Source organism: Tachysurus fulvidraco, chromosome 9, assembly GCF_022655615.1.
Source record: "Tachysurus fulvidraco isolate hzauxx_2018 chromosome 9, HZAU_PFXX_2.0, whole genome shotgun sequence".
NCBI lineage: Eukaryota > Metazoa > Chordata > Actinopteri > Siluriformes > Bagridae > Tachysurus > Tachysurus fulvidraco.
This window is the reverse complement of record NC_062526.1, coordinates 2,743,759-2,766,328: the sequence shown is the minus strand read 5'-3', so window position 1 is coordinate 2,766,328 and position 22,570 is coordinate 2,743,759. Positions and strand designations below refer to the sequence as shown.

At 39.8% G+C, this 22,570-nt stretch overlaps 1 protein-coding gene across 1 annotated transcript in view; it reads left to right on the top strand.

Annotated features, from left to right (window-relative positions):
• Positions 1-21,991, top strand: part of kremen1 (kringle containing transmembrane protein 1) — a 59,443-nt gene extending 37,452 nt beyond the window's left edge. Inside the window, exons 4-10 of the mRNA XM_027162926.2 lie at positions 8,583-8,707; positions 9,971-10,124; positions 11,386-11,495; positions 11,589-11,811; positions 15,298-15,537; positions 15,841-15,925; positions 16,199-21,991. Coding sequence (XP_027018727.1) covers positions 8,583-8,707; positions 9,971-10,124; positions 11,386-11,495; positions 11,589-11,811; positions 15,298-15,537; positions 15,841-15,925; positions 16,199-16,355 — 1,094 coding nt within the window. The 3' untranslated portion in view covers positions 16,356-21,991. The remainder of the gene's footprint in view (positions 1-8,582; positions 8,708-9,970; positions 10,125-11,385; positions 11,496-11,588; positions 11,812-15,297; positions 15,538-15,840; positions 15,926-16,198) is intronic.
• The last annotated feature ends 579 nt before the right edge of the window (positions 21,992-22,570 follow it).

Below are 22,570 nucleotides of genomic sequence, written 5' to 3'. Positions count from 1 at the left end.
ATACACACACACACACACACACACACACACACACACACACACACACACAGACACACACACACACACATACACACACACACAGACACACACACACAGACACACACACACACACACACACACACACAGACACACGACACACACACACACACAGACACACACACACACACACACACACACACACAGACACAGACACAGACACACACAGACACACACACACAGACACACGACACACACACACACACACACACACACACAGACACACACACACACACACACACACACACATACACAACTATGACATCTTGCTAGCAAAATTCAATTATTTTTTATTTAACACTAAAAAAATAATAGAATATAATAAAAAAAAAAGATAATTAATGAAATTTTAAATTTGAATAACTTTTATCAGCTACTGGTAAACCGATATAACACAATTTATCATTTCAGAAAGTTTTTTTTTTTTAAATCTTAACATAATTTTTGCTGTAATTTTTGTAATCATTTCCTCACCTTTTTAGCAAATCCTCTCTTTATCTAATCGATGCTAATTGTAGAATTCAGACAAGAAGAAGCAAAAGTTCTAATGCCATTTGGACATGTTTAAGTCTGTATAGTGTGAACATGCAGTCTTTCTCGAGCACACGTTAATAGATTCGGCCGCGCGCTGCACATTTGGGCCATGTATTGTCTCCCTGCAGTCACCCATTGTGCTATAGGCATGACTGAGTTTTGTCTGGTTTCCGTTAATGCGCGTGTTTGTCCCAGTTTTGACTGCACACCCCCCTGCCCTCGGGCATCGCCCGTATCACGTCCACACACTCCCTGTTTTAGACAACGTATGACAAGATGGATCTCAGATGGCTCCATATAACACAAGTGATAAAACCAACTAATTTGCTGGACCTGTCTGCTTGAGGCGAGTGTGAGTCTATTAAATAAACTCAGCAACAACCACAAAAAAAGGACAGCAGTCGAGTGTCAGAGACGCCGCATGTGTTCGCGCGTGCTGACCCGAAGCTGTTTATGTTTCTGATAAAGGGAAGCACCGATGGATTTACTTTCTTTCTTTATTTTTTTTTTGTGCATTGTTTAATCAGCTTAGCTAACGTTAGCATTCTTTATTATTAACTGTCCTGTCTTAGGAATCGTCTAGATTAAAAAAAAAAAAAAACTAATAGGGTTCTGTGACCAGAAACTAATCAATGACGTCTTGAAGCAGGATCACTGTTATCAGAGGAAGGTGTTTACCACAGCAACATAGATTTTTAAAAATGTGTTATTAATTAAATGACACATTTCTTACTCAGAGGGACACGGTGGCTTAGCGGTTAGCACGTTCGCCTCACACCTCCAGGGTTGGAGGTTCGATTCCCTCCTCCGCCTTGTGTGTATGGAGTTTGCATGTTCTCCCCGTGCCTCGGGGGTTTCCTCCGGGTACTCCGGTTTCCTCCCCCGGTCCAAAGCCATGCATGGTAGGCTGATTGGCATCTCTGGAAAATTGTCCGTAGTGTGTGAGTGTGTGAGTGAATGAGAGTGTGTGTGTGCCCTGTGATGGGTTGGCACTCCGTCCAGGGTGTATCCTGCCTCGATGCCCGATGACGCCTGAGATAGGCACAGGCTCCCCGTGACCCGAGAAGTTCGGATAAAGCGGTAGAAAATGAATGAATGAATGAATGAATTTCTTACTCATTTATAATAATAACTTTATTACCTTTATAGCCGATTAAACAACTTTTTCCTTACATTATAGCATCTATAAATAGTTATTCCTCTGTCACTTTATCGTTTCTTATGCTACAAACCTTACATTTTCATCTTTGTCTCTGATTATCGCAAAGCACTGACACTGGAGACTCCTTTCTATAAACGTGAACTGAGCTAACAGAAAACATCTCCCTACCAGTTACACCAATTACACACTTATTTTTATTTTGATCCATTTATTCAAACCAACTTCTCCGTAGAAATTCGTTGTTGTTAGAATAGAAAGCGTAATTTATTAAAACAAGTGCATTAATATTAACCTGTGAGCTGAAAAGCAATCAACGCCTTCAGAACTCATTTTAGTAGAAACGGTGCAAACGAGTTCAGGGCAAGTCACCTTGCTAATCTGTTCAATTATTTACGCATCAATTTACACATGAAATCATTCAGTTGTTTGTCCTTCTTTGTATTATAATCATTTATAATCCACGGTAATCGATTCATAATTCTTTATGAACGTATTACATTTTTTTTAACTCGTTCTTATGCTGTTTGTGTTAAGGTCTTACACATATCACACACATACACGATCACATACACACACACACACACACACACACACACACACACACACACACACACACACACACACACACACACACATATACTCACATATACTCACATACAGTACATACACTCTCGCTCACAGAAACCTTGGGGCAATTTCTGGCAGCTCGAACAGGCTACGAGAGGCTTTTTCAGGTGAAGTAAACAGCAGCCAGACAACAGAAAGATTACCGTCTCATTCATACACACAAACACACACACTCTCGCTATAGAACCCAAACTGACACATAAAGACTTTCAGACAAACACAGGCTCTCTCTGGTTCCCTCGAGTACACACACGCCCACACGTACAAACATAAACGTTCATTCTCAAAAAAATACACACCCCAAGTCTTTCTCAAACTCACACATTCACCCGTTCTCTTCCTGCAAACAAATACACACCCTTTCCCTATACATCCTCTCTCTCGCTCTCTCTCTCTCTCGCTCTCTCTCTGTCTCTCTCTTCCTCGTTATATTCAGTGAGAGGTATTTGGGCAGGCAGCCACAGGAGGCAGCGACACTCATTGGGCTGTAATGTAGCGCCTCAGATGGTAAACAGAGGCAGAACGCTGGCGTTACAGACACATGTGTAACTGTCAGGCTGATTTAACATTCTTTTACACAGCACATACTGAAACACTACTTTTATTAATACGGCTGGAGAAAGGTATAAAACAACTTGGTGAAGTCATTCTAAGGTCCACATCCACCAACATTCACCACAAAACACTAACATTCACCATCAGTCACCATCAATCTCCAACATTATCCATCATTCACCTTCAAACCCCAGCATTTACCATCAAACTCCATCAATATCCTTCAATCTCCATCATTTGACATTAAACGATATAATTCACTGTCAATCTCCATCAATTACCATCATTCACCATAAAACCTCATCAATTACCATCAATCTCCATCAATCTCTATCAAACTCCATCCTTCACCATCAAACCCCATCATTCACCATCAATCTCCATCATACACCATCATTCACCATCAATCTACAACTTTCACCATCAAACTCCAACATTCACCATCATACACCATCAATCACCATCAATCTCCAATATTCACCATCAATCTACAACATTCACCATCAAACTCCAACATTCACCATCATACACCATCATTCACCATCAAACTCCAATATTCACCATCAATCTCCAATATTCACCATCATACACCATCATTCACCATCAATCTCCGATATTCACCATCAATCTACAACATTCACCATCAAACTCCAACATTCACCATCATACACCATCATTCACCATCAATCTCCGATATTCACCATCAAACTCCAACATTCACCATCAATCTCCAATATTCACCATCATACACCATCATTCACCATCAATCTCCGATATTCACCATCAAACTCCAACATTCACCATCAATCTCCAATATTCACCATTAATCTCCAACATTCACCATCAAACTCCAATATTCACCATCAATCTCCAATATTCACCATTAATCTCCAACATTCACCATCAAACTCCAATATTCACCATCAATCTCCAATATTCACCATCATACACCATCATTCACCATCAATCTCCAATATTCAGCATGAATCTCCATCAATCTCCATCATTTAACATCAAACGCCATCAAACTCCAATATTCACCATCAATCTCCAATATTCACCATCAAACTCCAACATTCACCATCATACACCATCATTCACCATCAATCTCCGATATTCACCATCAAACTCCAACATTCACCATCAATCTCCAATATTCACCATCATACACCATCATTCACCATCAATCTCCGATATTCACCATCAAACTCCAACATTCACCATCAATCTCCAATATTCACCATTAATCTCCAACATTCACCATCAAACTCCAATATTCACCATCAATCTCCAATATTCACCATCATACACCATCATTCACCATCAATCTCCAATATTCAGCATGAATCTCCATCAATCTCCATCATTTAACATCAAACGCCATCAAACTCCAATATTCACCATCAATCTCCAATATTCACCATCAAACTCCAACATTCACCATCATACACCATCATTCACCATCAATCTCCAATATTCACCATCAATCTCCAATATTCACCATCATACACCATCATTCACCATCAATCTCCGATATTCACCATCAAACTCCAACATTCACCATCAATCTCCAATATTCACCATCATACACCATCATTCACCATCAATCTCCAATATTCAGCATGAATCTCCATCAATCTCCATCATTTAACATCAAACGCCATCAAACTCCAATATTCACCATCAATCTCCAATATTCACCATCAAACTCCAACATTCACCATCATACACCATCATTCACCATCAATCTCCAATATTCACCATCAATCTCCAATATTCACCATCATACACCATCATTCACCATCAATCTCCGATATTCACCATCAAACTCCAACATTCACCATCAATCTCCAATATTCACCATTAATCTCCAACATTCACCATCAAACTCCAATATTCACCATCAATCTCCAATATTCACCATCATACACCATCATTCACCATCAATCTCCAATCTTCAGCATGAATCTTCATCAATCTCCATCATTTAACATCAAACGCCATCAAACTCCAATATTCACCATCAATCTCCAATATCCACCATCAAACTCCAACATTCACCATCATACACCATCATTCACCATCAATCTCCAATATTCACCATCAATCTCCAATATTCACCATCAATCTACAATATTCACCATCATACACCATCATTCACCATCAATCTCCAATATTCAGCATGAATCTCCATCAATCTCCATCATTTAACATCAAACGCCATCAAACTCCAATATTCACCATCAATCTCCAATATTCACCATCATACACCATCATTCACCATCAATCTCCAATATTCACCATCATACACCATCATTCACCATCAATCTCCAATATTCACCATCAAACTCTGAACTCAAACTCTTACTTACTGTAAGTAAGTACTGTATGTTGTGAGTGAATCATAATGTTGTGTGTAAGACATAATGTATGTGAATCACCGAGTCAGACAGTGAGTGTCCATTCAGTGAATCACCGAGTCAGACAGTGAGTGTTCATTCAGTGAATCACCGAGTCAGACAGTGAGTGTTCATTCAGTGAATCACCGAGTCAGACAGTGAGTGTCCATTCAGTGAATCACCGAGTCAGACAGTGAGTGTCCATTCAGTGAATCACCGAGTCAGACAGTGAGTGTCCATTCAGTGAATCACCGAGTCAGACAGTGAGTGTCCATTCAGTGAATCACCGAGTCAGACAGTGAGTGTTCATTCAGTGAATCACCGAGTCAGACAGTGAAAAAGTCGGTCAGTATGTTATTGAATTATTGAGTCAGTGTGAGAGTCGGTGAATAAGCAACTCCAGCAGTTCAGCCTTAACACAGACAGAGAAATGTTTATTTATTTATTTATTTATTTTTAACTATTGCATATTTATATATTATATATCATACGTCTCCATAACCAAATCCTGGGGCTTGAATGTCAACTGGATGTCAGGACAAGGACAATTCCCAGGTACAGTATATCAGTAAAGTTTAAAGCATGAGCCAATAGGAACTTTGATTTATTTATTCATCTCTTTATTTATTAAAAAAATACAGAGCAAGGATGTAAACTGGCATGGAATCACTTTGGATAAGAAAAAAAGGGTATGTAAATGTAGATATAAAGAAAGGATGTAAATTCCCATATAAAGAAAATCCGTTTTTATTGCCAGCTGTGGAACAGCGGCCGTGTTCCTGCGGTCAGACTCGGCACTTGAAAGCGAAGTTCGTCCTCTCCTCAAAAGACAGCCGTAACTCATAATCCTCTCCTCCGTAAAGCCGAATCTGTCTCTCTTTTCTCTCCTCTGTTGTTCTGTTGTTCCTAGTCCGAGCGCCAAATGCCCTTTTAATTATTCCGTTTGGGTTTCGCATACCTTCCTCAGCCTTTAATTAAGGAGTCGTGTTGCTCCCCGAGGTGAAGCCATTCATCTCTGCAAACTCAATCATGTCGCGACACGGCCTCAGTCACTCACACAGCGCATGCTTGTGGCTTTCTCCCAGCCAGAACACACACACACACACACACACACACACACACACACACACACACACACACACACACACACACACACACACGAAGTGAGTTTAGGATCAGATGTGTTCAGTAAGAATACTGTATCTGTGACATTTTTCTTCTCAGAACTCGGTGTTCCCCCGACTCAAGATTTATTTCAACATCCTTTTAATTCACAAAACATCTCTCTCTGGTTCACATTTCAGTGTCATATCCGTTATAAATCTTAAACGGCTAACCCCCTAGCACAGGAATAAAAAAATACGGATCCGGTCAGAACGAACCACTCCAACCCGAAGTCCCCACTTCTGAGCTCTTCTGGACAGAATTACAGCCGATTCATATTTTCATGGCGTTTTATATTGCGGTAATCCTTCTCAGAAAGAACTAATTAATGCCTGTGTGAAGCGCCGCCAGCTGTCGTAACTTTAAAAAAGCGAAACACATGTAAACTGGTGCTGGTTAAAAAAGTGTGCATGGGGGAAAAGAGGCCTGAAATAAAACAACAAAAACGGATTTAATGAAAGACGACATACTTTCTGGTATAGGTTAATTACAGAGAAGAACGTTAGAGAAAGAGGAGAAATGTGAAGGATGGAGTGAGTAAGTAAGGGCTGAGTGAAGGAGCGAGTGAACGATGAAACAAAGGAGGGATTATCGACACGTCTGAGGGAATTAGAGCGTAAGCGATGGAAAGATCGAAAAACGACGGTAAGTGTGAAAGTGAACGATGGCATGAAGAAGTAAGTGTGGAAGTGAAGGATGGAGTGACAACGAGAAGAAGTGAAAGGAGTGAAGACGTGCGTGTGTCTGTGTGTGTGTGTGTGTGTGTGTGTGTGTGTGTGTGTGTGTGTGTGTGTGTGTGTGTGTGTGTGTGTGTGTGTAAGAAAAGTGAATACAGAAGTAGGTTAGTTTTAGTTTAGTCAGAAGAGTTAGTGAGTGAGTGATTCATTGAGTAAATGAATGAATCAAATGAATGAATCGATGAGGGAGGGAGTGAATCAGTGAGTCTAAATGAGTGATGGAACCAGTGACACAAACAGCGAGTGAATCAGAGAATCAGCAATTGAACAATGAACAAAATATTCAGTTGCGCATGAATCAGTGAGTGTGAGTCAGTGAATCGGTTAGTGAGTGAATAAATCAGTGAGTCAGTCAGCGAGATGGTGACTAAATTAAAATAATCAGTGAGTCAGTTGTCAGAGTGAATGAGTCACGTCGTGTCAGTGAGTGATGAATCGGTGGTTCAGTCAGTGAGTAAATAAGTGTGAAATAAGTTGTGAATCAGACAGCGAGTCAGCTAGTGAGTGATTAATTGATTCAGTGTGTCGGTGAGTGAATCATTGAGTCAGGCAGTGAATAAATTGGTCAGTAGTTTACTGAATTATTACATCACTGAGTGAGTCAGTCAGTGAGTGAATGAATGAATGAATGTGTGTGATTTCATTAAGTGAGAATTATGTATTAATAACTTTTTATTGTTTTGTCTGAACATTGGTTCTGAACACTGTGGAAAACACACTCGCACACATAATATTATACAATTTGTCATATTCTACTCTGTCAATATCTTTCTGTGTGTGTGTGTGTGTGTGTGTGTGTGTGTGTGTGTGTGTGTGTGTGTGTGTGTGTGTGTGTGTGTGTGTGTGTGTGTGTATGTGTGTGTTTTGCCCCAAGCTGGTGGGTGGGGTATAGTGTGAATTTGTTTTAGAAACAAGAATCGCCCAGACTCCTACACACACACACACAAACACACACATACACACACACACACACCCTTTCTCTAGTAGACTTTCTGTCTGTAATTAGGTTATGTTGTTAGCGCGCGTGGTGTTGGTGAAGACAGACACGCTGCTCTGTTTTTGCCAAGCGTCTCACCAAGGGCGCCAACATTTGATGTTGTTATTTATGATTATTCTCTCTCTCTCTCTCTCTCTCTCTCTCTCTCTCTCTCTCTCTCTCTCTCACTCTCACTCTCTCTTCTCTTATGAGAAGCAGCAGAGCGTTAAGTTACCTTGTTGGTCTAACTGCTTAAGTAACCGCAGTTTATGAATCCATCAAAGGTCCATGTCTTCTGATTGGGAAATATTTCACGTTGTCAAATTAACTAATCCCCTCTCTCTCTCTCTCTCTCTCTCTCTCTCTCTCTCTCTCTCTCTCCTCTCTCTCAGTGCCAGGGATTCTCGGATGTTTTAAGGATAACGGTGATCCTCCTCCTCTTTCTAAGAGCTACCAGACGTCTCAGAAGCTCACAGTGCAGAGCTGCATCAGCCTTTGTCGCAACCAGAGATACAAGGTGAGCAGTGCATCATGGGAAACCAGACCTTTCTAGGGTCTGGTGTGAGTTGTGGGCCAGAGAGTCACAAACAAGTGCAGTTTACATGAAGAAGAAATATGACCCTGTTTACACCCAAACTTCACAATACTGTATAATTGTATACTTCCAAACGTTGCCTGCAGACGGAGCTTGCCGTAGATCGGGACGCCTCCACGCTAGCAGTTCTTGGATTCGTTTAGTTTCATTTATAACATGAGCTGCTCGCACAGTAACACAACATAAACCATGGGCTTATATTAAAGCACTTTTATAAACACAAATGATTGTTTGTATAGCAACATCTCATTCACATCTCGCTGGAGGTTCCACATAACTGGATTAAATAAACGTGTAACAAAAGGAGACGTTTATTTATTTAACATTTACGGAAGGAGTCTCCAGTGTCAGGATCAGTTGAACAGTCTGAGGGTAAAGCTGTAAAGTTTTCCGAAACAGGAAAGTCTTCAGGAGAGCGGAGATTGTTCATTCATTCATTTTCTACCGCTTATCCGAACTTCTCGGGTCACGGGGAGCATGTGCCTATCTCAGGCGTCATCGGGCATCGAGGCAGGATACACCCTGGACGGAGTGCCAACCCATCGCACACACACACTCTCATTCACTCACACACTCACACACTACGGACAATTTTCCAGAGATGCCAATCAACCTACCATGCATGTCTTTGGACCGAGGGAGGAAACCGGAGTACCCGGAGGAAACCCCCGAGGCACGGGGAGAACATGCAAACTCCACACACACAAGGCGGAGGCGGGAATCGAACCCCCAACTCTGGAGGTGTGAGGCGAACGTGCTAACCACTAAGCCACCGTGACCCCCCTGCGGAGATTGTTGATTTTTCTAATTTTTTTATTTAAATAGAGAGAGAGAGAGAGAGAGAGAGAGAGAGAGAGAGAGAGAGAGAGAGAGAGAGCAGTAACCTCCATGTCGTTGATTGTTTTCTCATAACAACATGACACAAAGTGTTTTATTGTGGCTCGTGTGTTCATTTTATCTTGCACTTTTTCATCACTTTCTGCACAAATCTTACATTTTAGTCAGTTATCAATCTTTATGTAGAAATATCACAGTCTGATAACTGATAGAATAAAACATCTTCACATTGGTAAAGCACTCTGGGTTTTTTTTCCCCCAGCAGTCTTACCAGTAGCTGAGTAACACAAAGCCATTATTATATTTGTTGCTCATAGTGTGATGTCATGGTCGCCGTGTTTTTCCCAGCTTGCGGGAATGGAGGCGGGCTACGCATGCTTCTGCGGCAACGAGCTCGACTATCATCTCCATGGTGACGCCCCAAGTTTGGAGTGCAGTCACGGGTGCTTCGGGGACCAACAGCAGCCATGCGGAGGAGACGGACACGTCATCGTCTTCGACAGTGAGTTTAATCAGTCGGGTCGTTTATTTATTTATTTATTTATTTATTTATTTTTTTACCACAGCGCTGCTGTTCCGTTCTGCAACCAGAACGGAAATCAATTTTCCAAACATTTTTAGAATCGGTATGAATAACTGAATGATGCTGTGAGTCCGATCTAAAACGAGTCAGCGTGAGTCAGAGTCACGGTCAGAGGCTTTCAGTGTGAGACGGTGTGTTTTTCTGTCTCTCAAGAACCTTATACCGAATATATTATATATTTAGCTGCTTATAAACAAACACTTTGGGTGACAGAAATGAGTTTATCACTATTTACTTTGAAGAAACAAACATTTTTGTGTTAAAAAATGACCTTTTTTTTATGAATATAACTTTTCTAGGAAAATCTAACCTCTAGCATTCTGACGAAAAACAGAAACCCTTATAAAACACTACAAATTGTAAGCATCTACTTTCATATGAGCTTTATTTTAACACCACTGTGGAGTGAGACATGATAAAGACGTTCAAACATCGACGTGGACACAACACAAAAAATAAATATAAATATAAATAAATAAATAAATAAATAAATAAATTCCATTTTTTCCAACATCGGAGAAGTAAAAACTTAAAAACAGCCGCGACATTTTATATGTGAATGTTTAATCAAAAGCTATTTATTTTTATTTATTTTTTTATTCTTATTCTTGATTAGATTTTTTTCAGAAAGTGTAGAAACTTGAGACATGCCGCAGCTGTCGTGTCGGCCATGTCGGATTTTGGAGGAGCGACGTTTCATGAAGTCATGAGGATAAAGGTGTATATCACATTGTCGTGGTTTAGAGGTGATCTTCTAGATGTTCTTGAATAAACGGTTCAGCCGTCGTTACTGTACGTCACAGTGTTGGGATTTCTCTCCGATCGCCCGGACGTTAGCGGGTTCGACTACGAGCTTGCCTGAGATCAGACCGGGATCCGAATTAGATATACGAGACACATGAAACGATGAGAATATACACCAGAGCAATATAAACATTCCAGTTGGTCCAAAAGTATTACAGATATTTCGAATGTGATGTCACATGATGAATAATGTGCCATACCGCACTAGCATAGTAGCTAATTACATGTTACGACCAAATTAGCTAGCTAGATCTGTCATGATGGAAAAGCTTCTGTCGTGTCCTGACTTCGTGACGCTGTAGGGGAAAAACGGACAGCAGACTATTTAACTTTAGCGTTAGCATAGCATGTAACATTGTATCTTTGTTTTTTTTAGCCAAAGTTGGAGCATGTGGTGGAAATTACACAACTGAATCAGCCGTAATCTACTCACCGGACTTCCCAGATAAATACGCACCCGGCCGTGTCTGTTACTGGACCGTCCAGGTAAATCCAACACTCTTGACTTATGATCCATCCTTTAACATGATTTTCTTTTCTTTCTCATCACTGTTTTCTGCATATTCTCTGCTTCTCCAGGTCCCAGGAGCGTCGGTCATCCTGTTTAACTTCACTTTCTTTAACATCATGGACCAGGCGGATATGGTCGAGCTGCTGGACGGATACACCAATCAGGTGTTGGCTAGGTTCGATGGGCGAAACCCACCGCGGGAAATCGTTAACATCAGCGCAGACTTTGTTATCTTATACTTTTACTCAGACAGGACGAACCAGGCCCATGGGTTCTCCATGATCTATCAAGGTACATGTGTGTAGAAATGCTCTGATTATATAATGTTTTTTTATTTATAACGAATTATAATATGATCAATTGTTTACCAGAAAAAAGGATTACAGTCATTTTTAAATGGCTGAATGGGGGGATGGGATTGGTGTTTGGGTGAATGGATGGATGGATGGATGGATGGATGGATGGATGGATGGATAAGATAGATTTGTGGTTTGGTGGATAGATGGATGTATGTGTGGATGGATGGATGGATAGATAGATAGATAGATAGATAGATAGATAGATAGATAGATAGATAGATAGATAGATAGATAGATAGATAGATAGATAGATAGATAGATAGATGGATAAAAGGAATGTATCTGTGGTTGGATAAATGGGTGGATAAGTGGATAGATGTAAAGATGGAAGGAAGAATGGGTGGATGGATGGATGGATTGATGGATGGATTGATGGCGCAGATTTATGGATGAAAGCGATGATAGATAGGTAGAGGAATTATGAGATGTTTGGTAGAAGGATGGAAAGATAGAGTGAAAATGAAAATAAACAACATTGTCCTACAGTTCGGCCGTAGGACAGCGACATCGTGAAATGTTGCTACACCTGCTATGGATTGATGGCTGGATGGAAAAATTGTGTATGGATAGACTAAGGATAAATGGATGTATGACTAGATGATGGATAGATGGATGATGGAATACATCCCTCATGCATGAACAAATGGATGCAGGTTTTGGATTATGGACAAAATTGATGTTTGCACTACAGACTGCACACCGGAATGTGGTTTATATAACTCCGAGTCATGGATGGATGGATGGAAAAATGGATGGATGGATGGAAAGATTCCATTGTGGTTCAATAGCTAAATAAACAGAGGCCTAGTTTCATCTCTATGACGCTCAGTTAAGAGCCATATTTGCATATTCGCATATTTGCAAGTGCAGTTTGGTTTGGTTTTCTGCCTTTACTCCACATTTACATAACATCAGGAACAAATCAGACCCCGAGAGACCTGGGGCAAACATGGCAGGGCAAAAAGTTCCACCAACAAAAGTGTTTTGTTCTGTTTTTTTTTTTTTTTTAAACCTGGAGTCTTGAGTATTAAATATTTGAATGGCACATTGGGCCATTTCAGGAGCTCTCTCCATCTCAGATATTGGACGAGTTGCAGTTTATCAATATTTAATCTGGCTTTGTTGAGGCTTTATCAGGCTTCTGCATCGGATCCACGACAGCCTTAATAAAAGGTTTGCTTTCGATAGATCTAGAACGACCGTGCCATGATTGCATTTTCGATTTAGAATAATGAGCTTGAAAAGTTTGTTTTGAGGTGAGGAAAAATACAAAACCTTACATAAGATAAAGACCCACAGAGTGTCACGATACCAGGAAATGAACCTAGAAACCTTGCTAGCCACATATTTGTTGCACGAATGACAAACGTTACAGTCCCCGATTCTCTTTTGCTACAAATTGAAGTATCGGCACCCTCGGCTTTGTTTGTTTTTTGTTTTTTCCGGGTCGCTCGCTGCCATTGCTGCAAGCAAGCAGTCTCACAATGTCCCGCGATGTGAAGCAGTTCATTTTTTTTCTGCTAGTTATACAGTTGTTGCTACGGTAACATCCTGACAGCGTCGTCTTGCTTTGTAATTATCTATCTTAGGAGTCATTTATTTCCGTAGAATTAATTTCGCAATTTGTTTATTTACTCAATGTATTTGTTTAGTGCTGAACCAATAATTAAAATAGATAGATAGATAGATAGATAGATAGATAGATAGATAGATAGATAGATAGATAGATAGATAGATAGATAGATAGATTGATAGATAGATAGATAATGGGTTTCTGTCACCCAATCAGAAACAGGTTCTTACCATAGGTGTTAATTTCACAATTTGTTTATTTACTCCATGTATTTGTTTAGTGCTGAACCAATAATTAAAACAAACAAACTAATAAACAAATAAATAAATAAATAATGGATTTCTGTCACCCAATCAGAAACAAGTTCTTACCATAGGTGTGGAATGAATCTGTATATTAAACTGTTTTTTTGCATCTTAGCTCTCACCTGTCCACACTGATCAGTGTTTTTAAAAGTTACTGTATATTTAACCAAATAACTAGAGATTATTACGTTGATAAAACTGAATCGTTAAACGAATCCCTTCGTAATCCTTTGTGTTCTGAGTCACTGGCTCAAAGCACACTGTGTTTATTAGCTTTGGTGATGTTCAGAAACGAAGCCAGTACGCCGTGCCTCTGCCGGCCGAGCTGAGCCAAAACAAACAGCCATAGTGCAATATTTCTGTGTTCTTATGATTTATTTGCACCACTGATGGAGGGGAAGGAAAGAAAGTAGGAAACATGAAATAGCGGGAAACGTTTAGCGCGGATGAAAAGGTCAGAGAAATAAATTGGTTCTTCGCCGAGTCCACAAACCCACAGTACTTTTTCACTTCTGCCTCGGGCAGCGATCCATTTCAATACCCCGTATAGTCGAGCTCGTGTTCAAATACTGCACGTGCGGGTGGGGTCTGTCAAGCCGGAAGGATGGAGTGCGTCTGAAATGAGGATAAATATAATAAGTAAAAGAAGCTGTTTTATTTTCATTATAGTCTCTGGGTGTGGGTTTAATTTGACATTATGGTTATTAAGCCAGTTATTTAGGCAGTGTTGGTTAAGGTCGGTTAAGGTCGTTCCCATGGTTAAGGCTTTGGACAGATGTATGGAATGCTTAAGTATTTCTGTAGGTTCTTTTCAATTCAATTCAATTCAAGTTTATTTGTATAGCGCTTTTTACAATAGACATTGTCTCAAGCAGCTTTACAGAACATAAACATAGAGCAGAAGGTAAACATAATTAACGATAAAGGAAATAACGAATAATAAAAGTAAAAGAATTGACAGATTAAAAAATTCTAGATTATTATTAGATATAAATATTTCACAATCTGTATGTATTTATTCCCCAATGAGCAAGTCTGAGGTGACTCAGGCAGCAGTGGCAAGGAAAAACTCCCTTAAATCGGTAAAGGAAGAAACCTTGAGAGGAACCGGACTCAAGGGGGAACCCATCCTCATATGGGTGACACTGGGGGTGTGATTGTAAATATACAGTCAGTTAAATGTTGTATTGGTGTAAGGATCATGGACTTTGGATCTCCTCTTTTATTAACAGGGTTCAGGATTTAGACAAATAAATTTACTAGTGAGTTACTTGTGATTAAAGCTATTGAAAAAAGGTCTTTGGGGTCACTAGCAGTAATACACTAATACAATATGCCAGAAAGAATCACTCTCATCCAACAGATGTTCGAAATTAGTTATGTTACATTTGGTGATGAAGAAATTAATTAAAAGCGTATTATAAATTTTGTTCCACCACGAGCGCTTTTCGTGTTTAAGTCCGAAGACTCACTAATGGAATAAAGAGTGAAATGAATGAATGAATGATTGTTGTTAATGTCGCCATCCTCTTCGCTCCAGCTTACAGAGCACAGAGCGGCAGATCTGCTGAAGATGTCGTTACCGGTGATGACAACAATGACGAACAAACCGCCAGTACCATAGATCCACGTGCCGGCAGCATCACAGAGAGATCAAACATCAGCAAGGATGACAAATCTTCTCAGATTCTCTATCTGATCACATCCAGTCCCAAAAAGTCAGAAAACGAAATGCCGGGTCAGTGGCTCGGCCGGGGCCGGACTGCTGCTCATAGCACCAGTATGTACACCTTTATACTCTGTCAACGTTTCACAATGACATGTCAGTATCACAGCATGTTGTGACATGAACATGCAGTTTAATAATACATTTCTGAAATATTGTGGTTTTTGGGCTTATTATGTCTAAATGTTTATTAGCAAAGGTATGCCTTAAAACAAACAAACAATATATAGTTATTATTATTATTTATTTATTTATTTATTATTATTTTTCAGTTTAGTCCTGTGTTACTACATGTGTTTTGGTGGAATAATGAAGTTGTATTAGTTGTTAATACTCATTGTTGATTACTGTTTACAGTGTGGACCATTTATGCGCTGGCTGCCTTGCTAACGCTAACTTTGATAGCCATGGTGGCAAAGCTAGTTCTTCATGTTACAGTAAAGTAAGTACTGAACACTTTCCTCTGTCGTAACACCTGAATGTGTGTTAGTGAGATTTTATGCCTTCTATCTATCTATCTATCTATCTATCTATCTATCTATCTATCTATCTATCTATCTATCTATCTATCTATCTATCTATCTGAATGTGTGTTAGTGAGATGTTATCTATCTCCATTTTCTAAAAGCTCAAAAACAATTTCTCTCTCTCTCTCTCTCTCTCTCTCTCTCTCTCTCTCTCTCTCTCTCTCTCTCTCTCTCTCTCTCTCTCTCAGATCTCCCACCATTCCCACGGTGAGCAGTTCAGACTCTTGCTCTCAGAGCACCACCTCAGAGCCATGGATTATCTTCTACAGACCTTCCACCATCTCGCTCTTTAAAAAGAAGCTCAAAAACCATCATGGTGACCTCAGCCCTCTGGTGGGCAATTAACCATAGACACACACACACACACACACACACACACACACACACACACACACACACACACACACACACACACACACACACACACACACACACAGTCATACAAACTCTACTGGACAGCAGGTAGCAAGTACAATGGAGCACTTGATAAAGAACTGGATATCAACTGACAGCCAATCAGATGGTGCCATCTTATGTTGGGGGTGTGGCCTCCACAGCACAGGACCACGACAAAGCCTTATTCGCATGTCCATACGGCCTGAGAAGTTCTGGGAAAAGACTTCTGAATTCTTTCAGCAGGTTTTCAGGTACACAGATTCTGGCAGTCACAGACAGATGAGGAGTTCAGATAAGAATCTCTTGTTAAAGAAAAAAGACAGATCATAGTGTAACGTGGAGCGGCTCGCATAACCGTCTTAACGCCAATGCAGACAATCAGCCTTTTCTACCACACTGAGACCTGATTCTGTTTCAGTCCATTTTCACCTCATTCTTTATGTAGGTCACCTCTTGTTTGGAACAGGATTACGCTTTCTCCAGAGGAGGACGTACAGGATCATGATCCGGCAAATAATACAGCAACAAACAGAAGAGAGAGAGACAGAGTGTGTGTGTGTGTGTGTGTGTGTGTGTGTGTGTGTGTGTGTGTGTGTGTGTGTGTGTGTAAATCTGCCATCGCTACAGCTCGGGCCTTGCTCCAAACAAACTGGCATTCCATGTTCCTTCTGGACCTCTGTAAACAGCTTTTCAGTATTTTTTTTTTCCATTTGTTGTGGGTTTTTCATCTTTGTGTTTTTTTTTTCATGTCTGGTGTCTGTAAGTGCCTTAAGGGTTGGAAAATTGTTTGTGTGTACAATTTTTTTCCTTTACTTCCCACAGAGCTGTCTTTAAAGGCAGAGAGATGAAAGATACACAAGTTTCCCATTACCACCGCTGCAGCCGATCAGCCAAGACATGTTTGTTGCCTGAAGTTTATTTCTTTCTGCGTTTTTTTTTTTTTTTTGCGCCGTAGCTACGATGTTCTAGCTTAACGTCGGTGTCTCGTGCAGAATTGTCGATGTTGGTTTTTGACAGACATTTTAAAAAAAAAGATGTGTCTAAAGCTGAAAGGAGTCTACAGGAGTTTACATTTTACTCAGTGTGGAACTAAAAAGCATCTCCTTTGGTTAGCGTTTGATGCTGAGAGACATTACACTGACATTTTTTACTTTTTCTAGTCATTTTTCGACACATCTGAGAAAAATGTTCCTATCCCTGACATGTTTGTCTCATTTTCGCTGCCGTTACACCTTTACACTATCTGTATAATACAACATCAGTGGCTAGATAGATAAACAATTAGCCTCAGTCACTAGCTAGCTTCTAGCATTGTTGCTGAGCTCTCACAATTTAAACACAACATATCATTTTTACTGATTTTATTATGGCACAAATTATATTACTTGGCAAAAGATTAACTAGCCCAATGCTAAACCTCTAGATTTGAGCCTAGCTGTTGCGAAAAACTCTGAGTTCACACAACCTAAAGTCGTGACGCACCCATAAAACGTTGATGCTAAGTGACGTTACCCTGTAATATCAGTTATTTAGTCTTTCTTTCATATTTTATCAACACATCTGAGGTAAATGATGATCTTCAGTGAGTGAATCAATCAACCGTTTCATTTTACTGTTATTACACCTTAAATGCTATCTAGCTAGATGATTAGCCTCAGTCACTAGCTAGATAGCATTTAAGGTGTAATAACAGTAAAATGCTATCTAGCTAGATGATTAGCCTCAGTCACTAGCTAGCTTCTGTACTTGTGGTGTTTCCTAGCTGCCTAGAAACGCTGTCCTACAAATTTAACCACTTAAACAGTGATATCATATCATATCATATCATATCATATATCTTTCCATGATATTTCTGACAGCTCCAATTTTACTGATTGTTAGAACATTTTCAGTTCTCATTGGTGATGCTAGTTAGCATAATTTTTGTAATATTATCTTTTCATGGTCATTTTTCCAAAATATCTGAGGTAAATGTTTATATTCCAGACATTTTTGTCTCACTTCCAGATAATACTACTTAGCTATATGCTAGCTGTATAAATTATTATCTAGCTTCCATGTTTGGCGGTAGCCTTTTAGCTTCTGTGTAAAACTAAAGAACTTGAAACAGTAAACAGGTCTTGGCTAATCGGCTGCATCTGGGATAAACAGGGACATTGTGTAGATTCCATTTTTGTCCAAATCTTTTCAGCTTTGTCACTTCAGTGAGTCGCCGCTGAAAGCTTGCGTGTGGGAGCCATGAAAAGTGACACATTCTTCCAAAACAATCCTCTCTTTCTCCTTCTCCTCCTCCTTCTTGTTTTTTCCATGGGCTCTCGGACGTTACAGCACTTCCCACATTTTTCAGCTTTATTCGAATCAGTGCTGTTGTTCTTGTGTTAACTACAGTGCTGCCACCCGGAGTGTCAGGGTCACGACACAAAATTCTGTCTAGTCATGTTAAATATTCTGAAAATGAGCAACAGGGTGAAAGAACAACAGCAAAACAGTCATGACTACATCCCACGCCGCAATCTACTGTATAAAATAATGTCACAAAATGTGGTTTCTGCCATTGTGAGTTGAAATACTGACATTTTATATGCAGTGATGTTGTGCTAAGCGCGATTTCAGATATTTATTTTCCTGTGAACAAAATAGTTTGAATGAAATTGTAAAATTTATAAAGCGTTATTTAATTAAACCACCGACATTAAAATAGTACACTTTATAACAATTCAGAAACGTACAGCACCATGAGCTAGATGTTTTCTTCCGATACAAATACAACTGAAATGTTCACATCATACTCATGAAAATATTCCAGAAAGTTATCACTAGTTCAATGCACTTAAATTTACTTAAATATGGAATTTACTATAGTACTGTGCTGAATTTGGCCTACAGTGTATACTTAAAATTAAACCTCTAAACTTAAAGCCCTTATTGCTTTTAGACCAAAATTAAAACATAGCAAACTTTCTTTAGCTTTATTGGCTGTTTTTCAGTTAACAGCCACACACACAAGCTGCCGATTATATTTCTATTGTTAATACCCCAATCCCAACCCTAACTCCAATCCTACCCCTTTCACCAATTCCAACTTTAAACCTCAAAAACCAATCCCAGCGCTACCTTTAACCTCAATCCCAACTGCCCCACTTTTAATTCCAACCTTAAATCCCAAACCTTAATCCTACTAACCCTAAAGTCCAATCTCAACCCTAAACCCCAACATCGGTCCTCCAAACCCACCCCTGAACCTAATGCCGACACCAACCCTAACCTTAAACCCCAATCCCAACGCCAATCCTAACCCTAAACCTAATTCCGACCCCAAACGCAACTTAACCCTCACCCCAACCCTAGTCTACACTGTTAAAGACTTAAATATGTAAATCAGAGCAATAAATGTGCAAAATGATAAATCTGCATAGTATATTACGTTATTTTTGTTTATTCGAACAATATTTGCCATTCATTGGGGATATTCACAGTATATATTCCCACTATAATCCCAGTATCATTTCAGATACATTCAGATGGTGTATGGAAATTTTACAGACTTTACATTTTTGTGCTTGAAGTTGATGATATGTCAAAAATCATTCAGAAAATTCTATTATGATGGCACGTTCATGATCCGCCTCTTATCGCCCCTGAAAAGATCAGATTTTAACAGAAGCACAGGCAAATGTTAATGTTCACAGTTCTCCATTTACAGCACTTGTAATCTGTTTTTGCGTCTTTGGCTTCTGTAATTCAGCCACCATTTTAGAGACACTGTGTGTTTAATTTCTTACAATTTTTGGTTGAACTGTTCCTTAATCCAGCACTTTGTGTACTGAAAATGTTTAAATATGTTTATAGCTTTATCGTCTCTGAAAACAACCCGATTCCGTCTGATCTGGGATCGGATTAGTGCTCGGACGGGGAAAGCTTGTTTCTGTGTGTGTGTGTATGTGTGTGTGTGTGTGTGTGTGTGTATGCGTGAACGTTCTGTTTGTTTCTACCAGCGTTACATTTTTGTTTATGCTTTACATTTTAAGGAATTGTCTTCCTACCAAAACTGTACTGTAATTTCTTTTTCAAGTTAGGTGTGTGCTGATGTTATATTATTATATCACTATCCCAGGCTAAAGGTTTTGCATGATTTTGTCTTTAAAAAAAAAAACAGCTTCATGTTTACCTTCACCTGTGCTCATTAGGGATTACATATTTTTAATTGTACGTCTTAAATCGTAGAGTTTGCACACTTTTGCTATTAAATATGCAAATGGTGCTGAGGAATGAAGTGCGGTAGTGTAAGAGTTTGAAATATAGCTCAAAGTTCTAGGCGAAAATTTGAACAATTTCTGGTCAAAATAGTCGCTAATTGTTTCTATTCTATTAACTGAAGAATTATGACTGAGTCTCATTCAGAGCTTGAGAAACAATTCTGAATTCTGAAATTCCCAAGTTTTTGGCTCATTACCGATCCAAATCCTTTCATCATGATCTCAGGGGTCGATGCTAGGTACGTTTTTATTCTCTATTTTTATGTAAGTACTAGTGCCATAAAATCTATCTAGCATTGGGTTAGTTAAGTATCTAGTATTAGACGTACACTTAAAAACAAACAATTCGTAATGAGCGTAGTTGATTTGATGGCATGCTTTAAATTTGGCCAAAACTGAAGACTAGAAGAAGTTATCTCAGGTTATATACAAAAAAAACAACTCGACTCATTCCTCATGACTTTATCAGCACACACCTAATACACACGGCATGGATGAAACACTCGACACGATGATGTTCAGAAATGTCGCAGCACTTATTTGATGTGTTCCTTTATATGATTTCTGTGGGATTTTTGTGGCATTCCTCCTGCCAACGTTGCATCTGTGACTAACTGATTACTTGTCATTATTTGACCTCAAACTTTACATTCTTTTCAGCTTTGTTTGTTGTTTTTTTAAAGATAAGACGCCGTTGTGTGACTGTTCCATTTTAATCGTCCTGGGGAAGCAGAACGCGTAACAGCCCTAACCATAATAGTGAATAGCGAGATGAAAAAGGACCTTTGTGTGTGTGTGTGTGTGTGTGTGTGTGTGTGTGTGTGTGTGTGTGTGTGTGTGTGCGTGCGCGCGCGTGTGTGTGTGTGTGTGTGTGTGTGTGTGTGTGTCCGAACTCCAGACTTCCAGTAAAGCACTCGCTCTTCCTGCTCTGATCTCCCAGACGAGCGAACGCCACAGTCCCGCCTGTCATAATTACCGCATGAATAAATCCGAGTCATGGAGAAACTCATGCATACAAAAACTCACAGAGAGAGAGAAAGAGAGAGAGAGAGAGAGAGAGAGAGAGAGGGAGGGGGAGAGAGAGGGAGAAAGGAGCACACACTAACCAGAAAACCAAAAGTGACAGCTCCAATTCATCAAGGTCACATTACCAGCGGACGATAGCGTCCTGCACCATCCTGTCTCAACACACTCCCTCTGCTTTAACACATCACATCACAACACATCACATTACAACACATCACAAAACATCACAACGCAACACATCACAACGCAACACAACACAACGCAACACATCACAACACAACGCAACACATCACAACACATCACATTACAACACATCACAACACATCACAAAACATCGCAACGCAACACATCACAACACAACGCAACACATCACAACGCAACACATCACAACAAAACGCAACACATCACAACACATCACAACACAACACATCACAATGCAACACATCACAACGCAACACAACACATCACAACAAAACGCAACACATCACAACACATCACAACACATCACAACACAACACAACACATCACAACTCAACACATCACAATGCAACACAACACATCACAATGCAACACATCACAACACAACACATCACAACTCAACACATCACAACACATCACACCACAACACATCACAACTCAACACATCACAACACATCACAACACATCACAACGCAACACATCACAACGCAACACATCACAACACATCACAACGCAACACAACACATCACAACAAAACGCAACACATCACAACACATCACAACACATTACAACACAACACATCACAATGCAACACATCACAACGCAACACAACACAACACATCACAACAAAACGCAACACATCACAACACATCACAACACAACACATCACAACACATCACATCA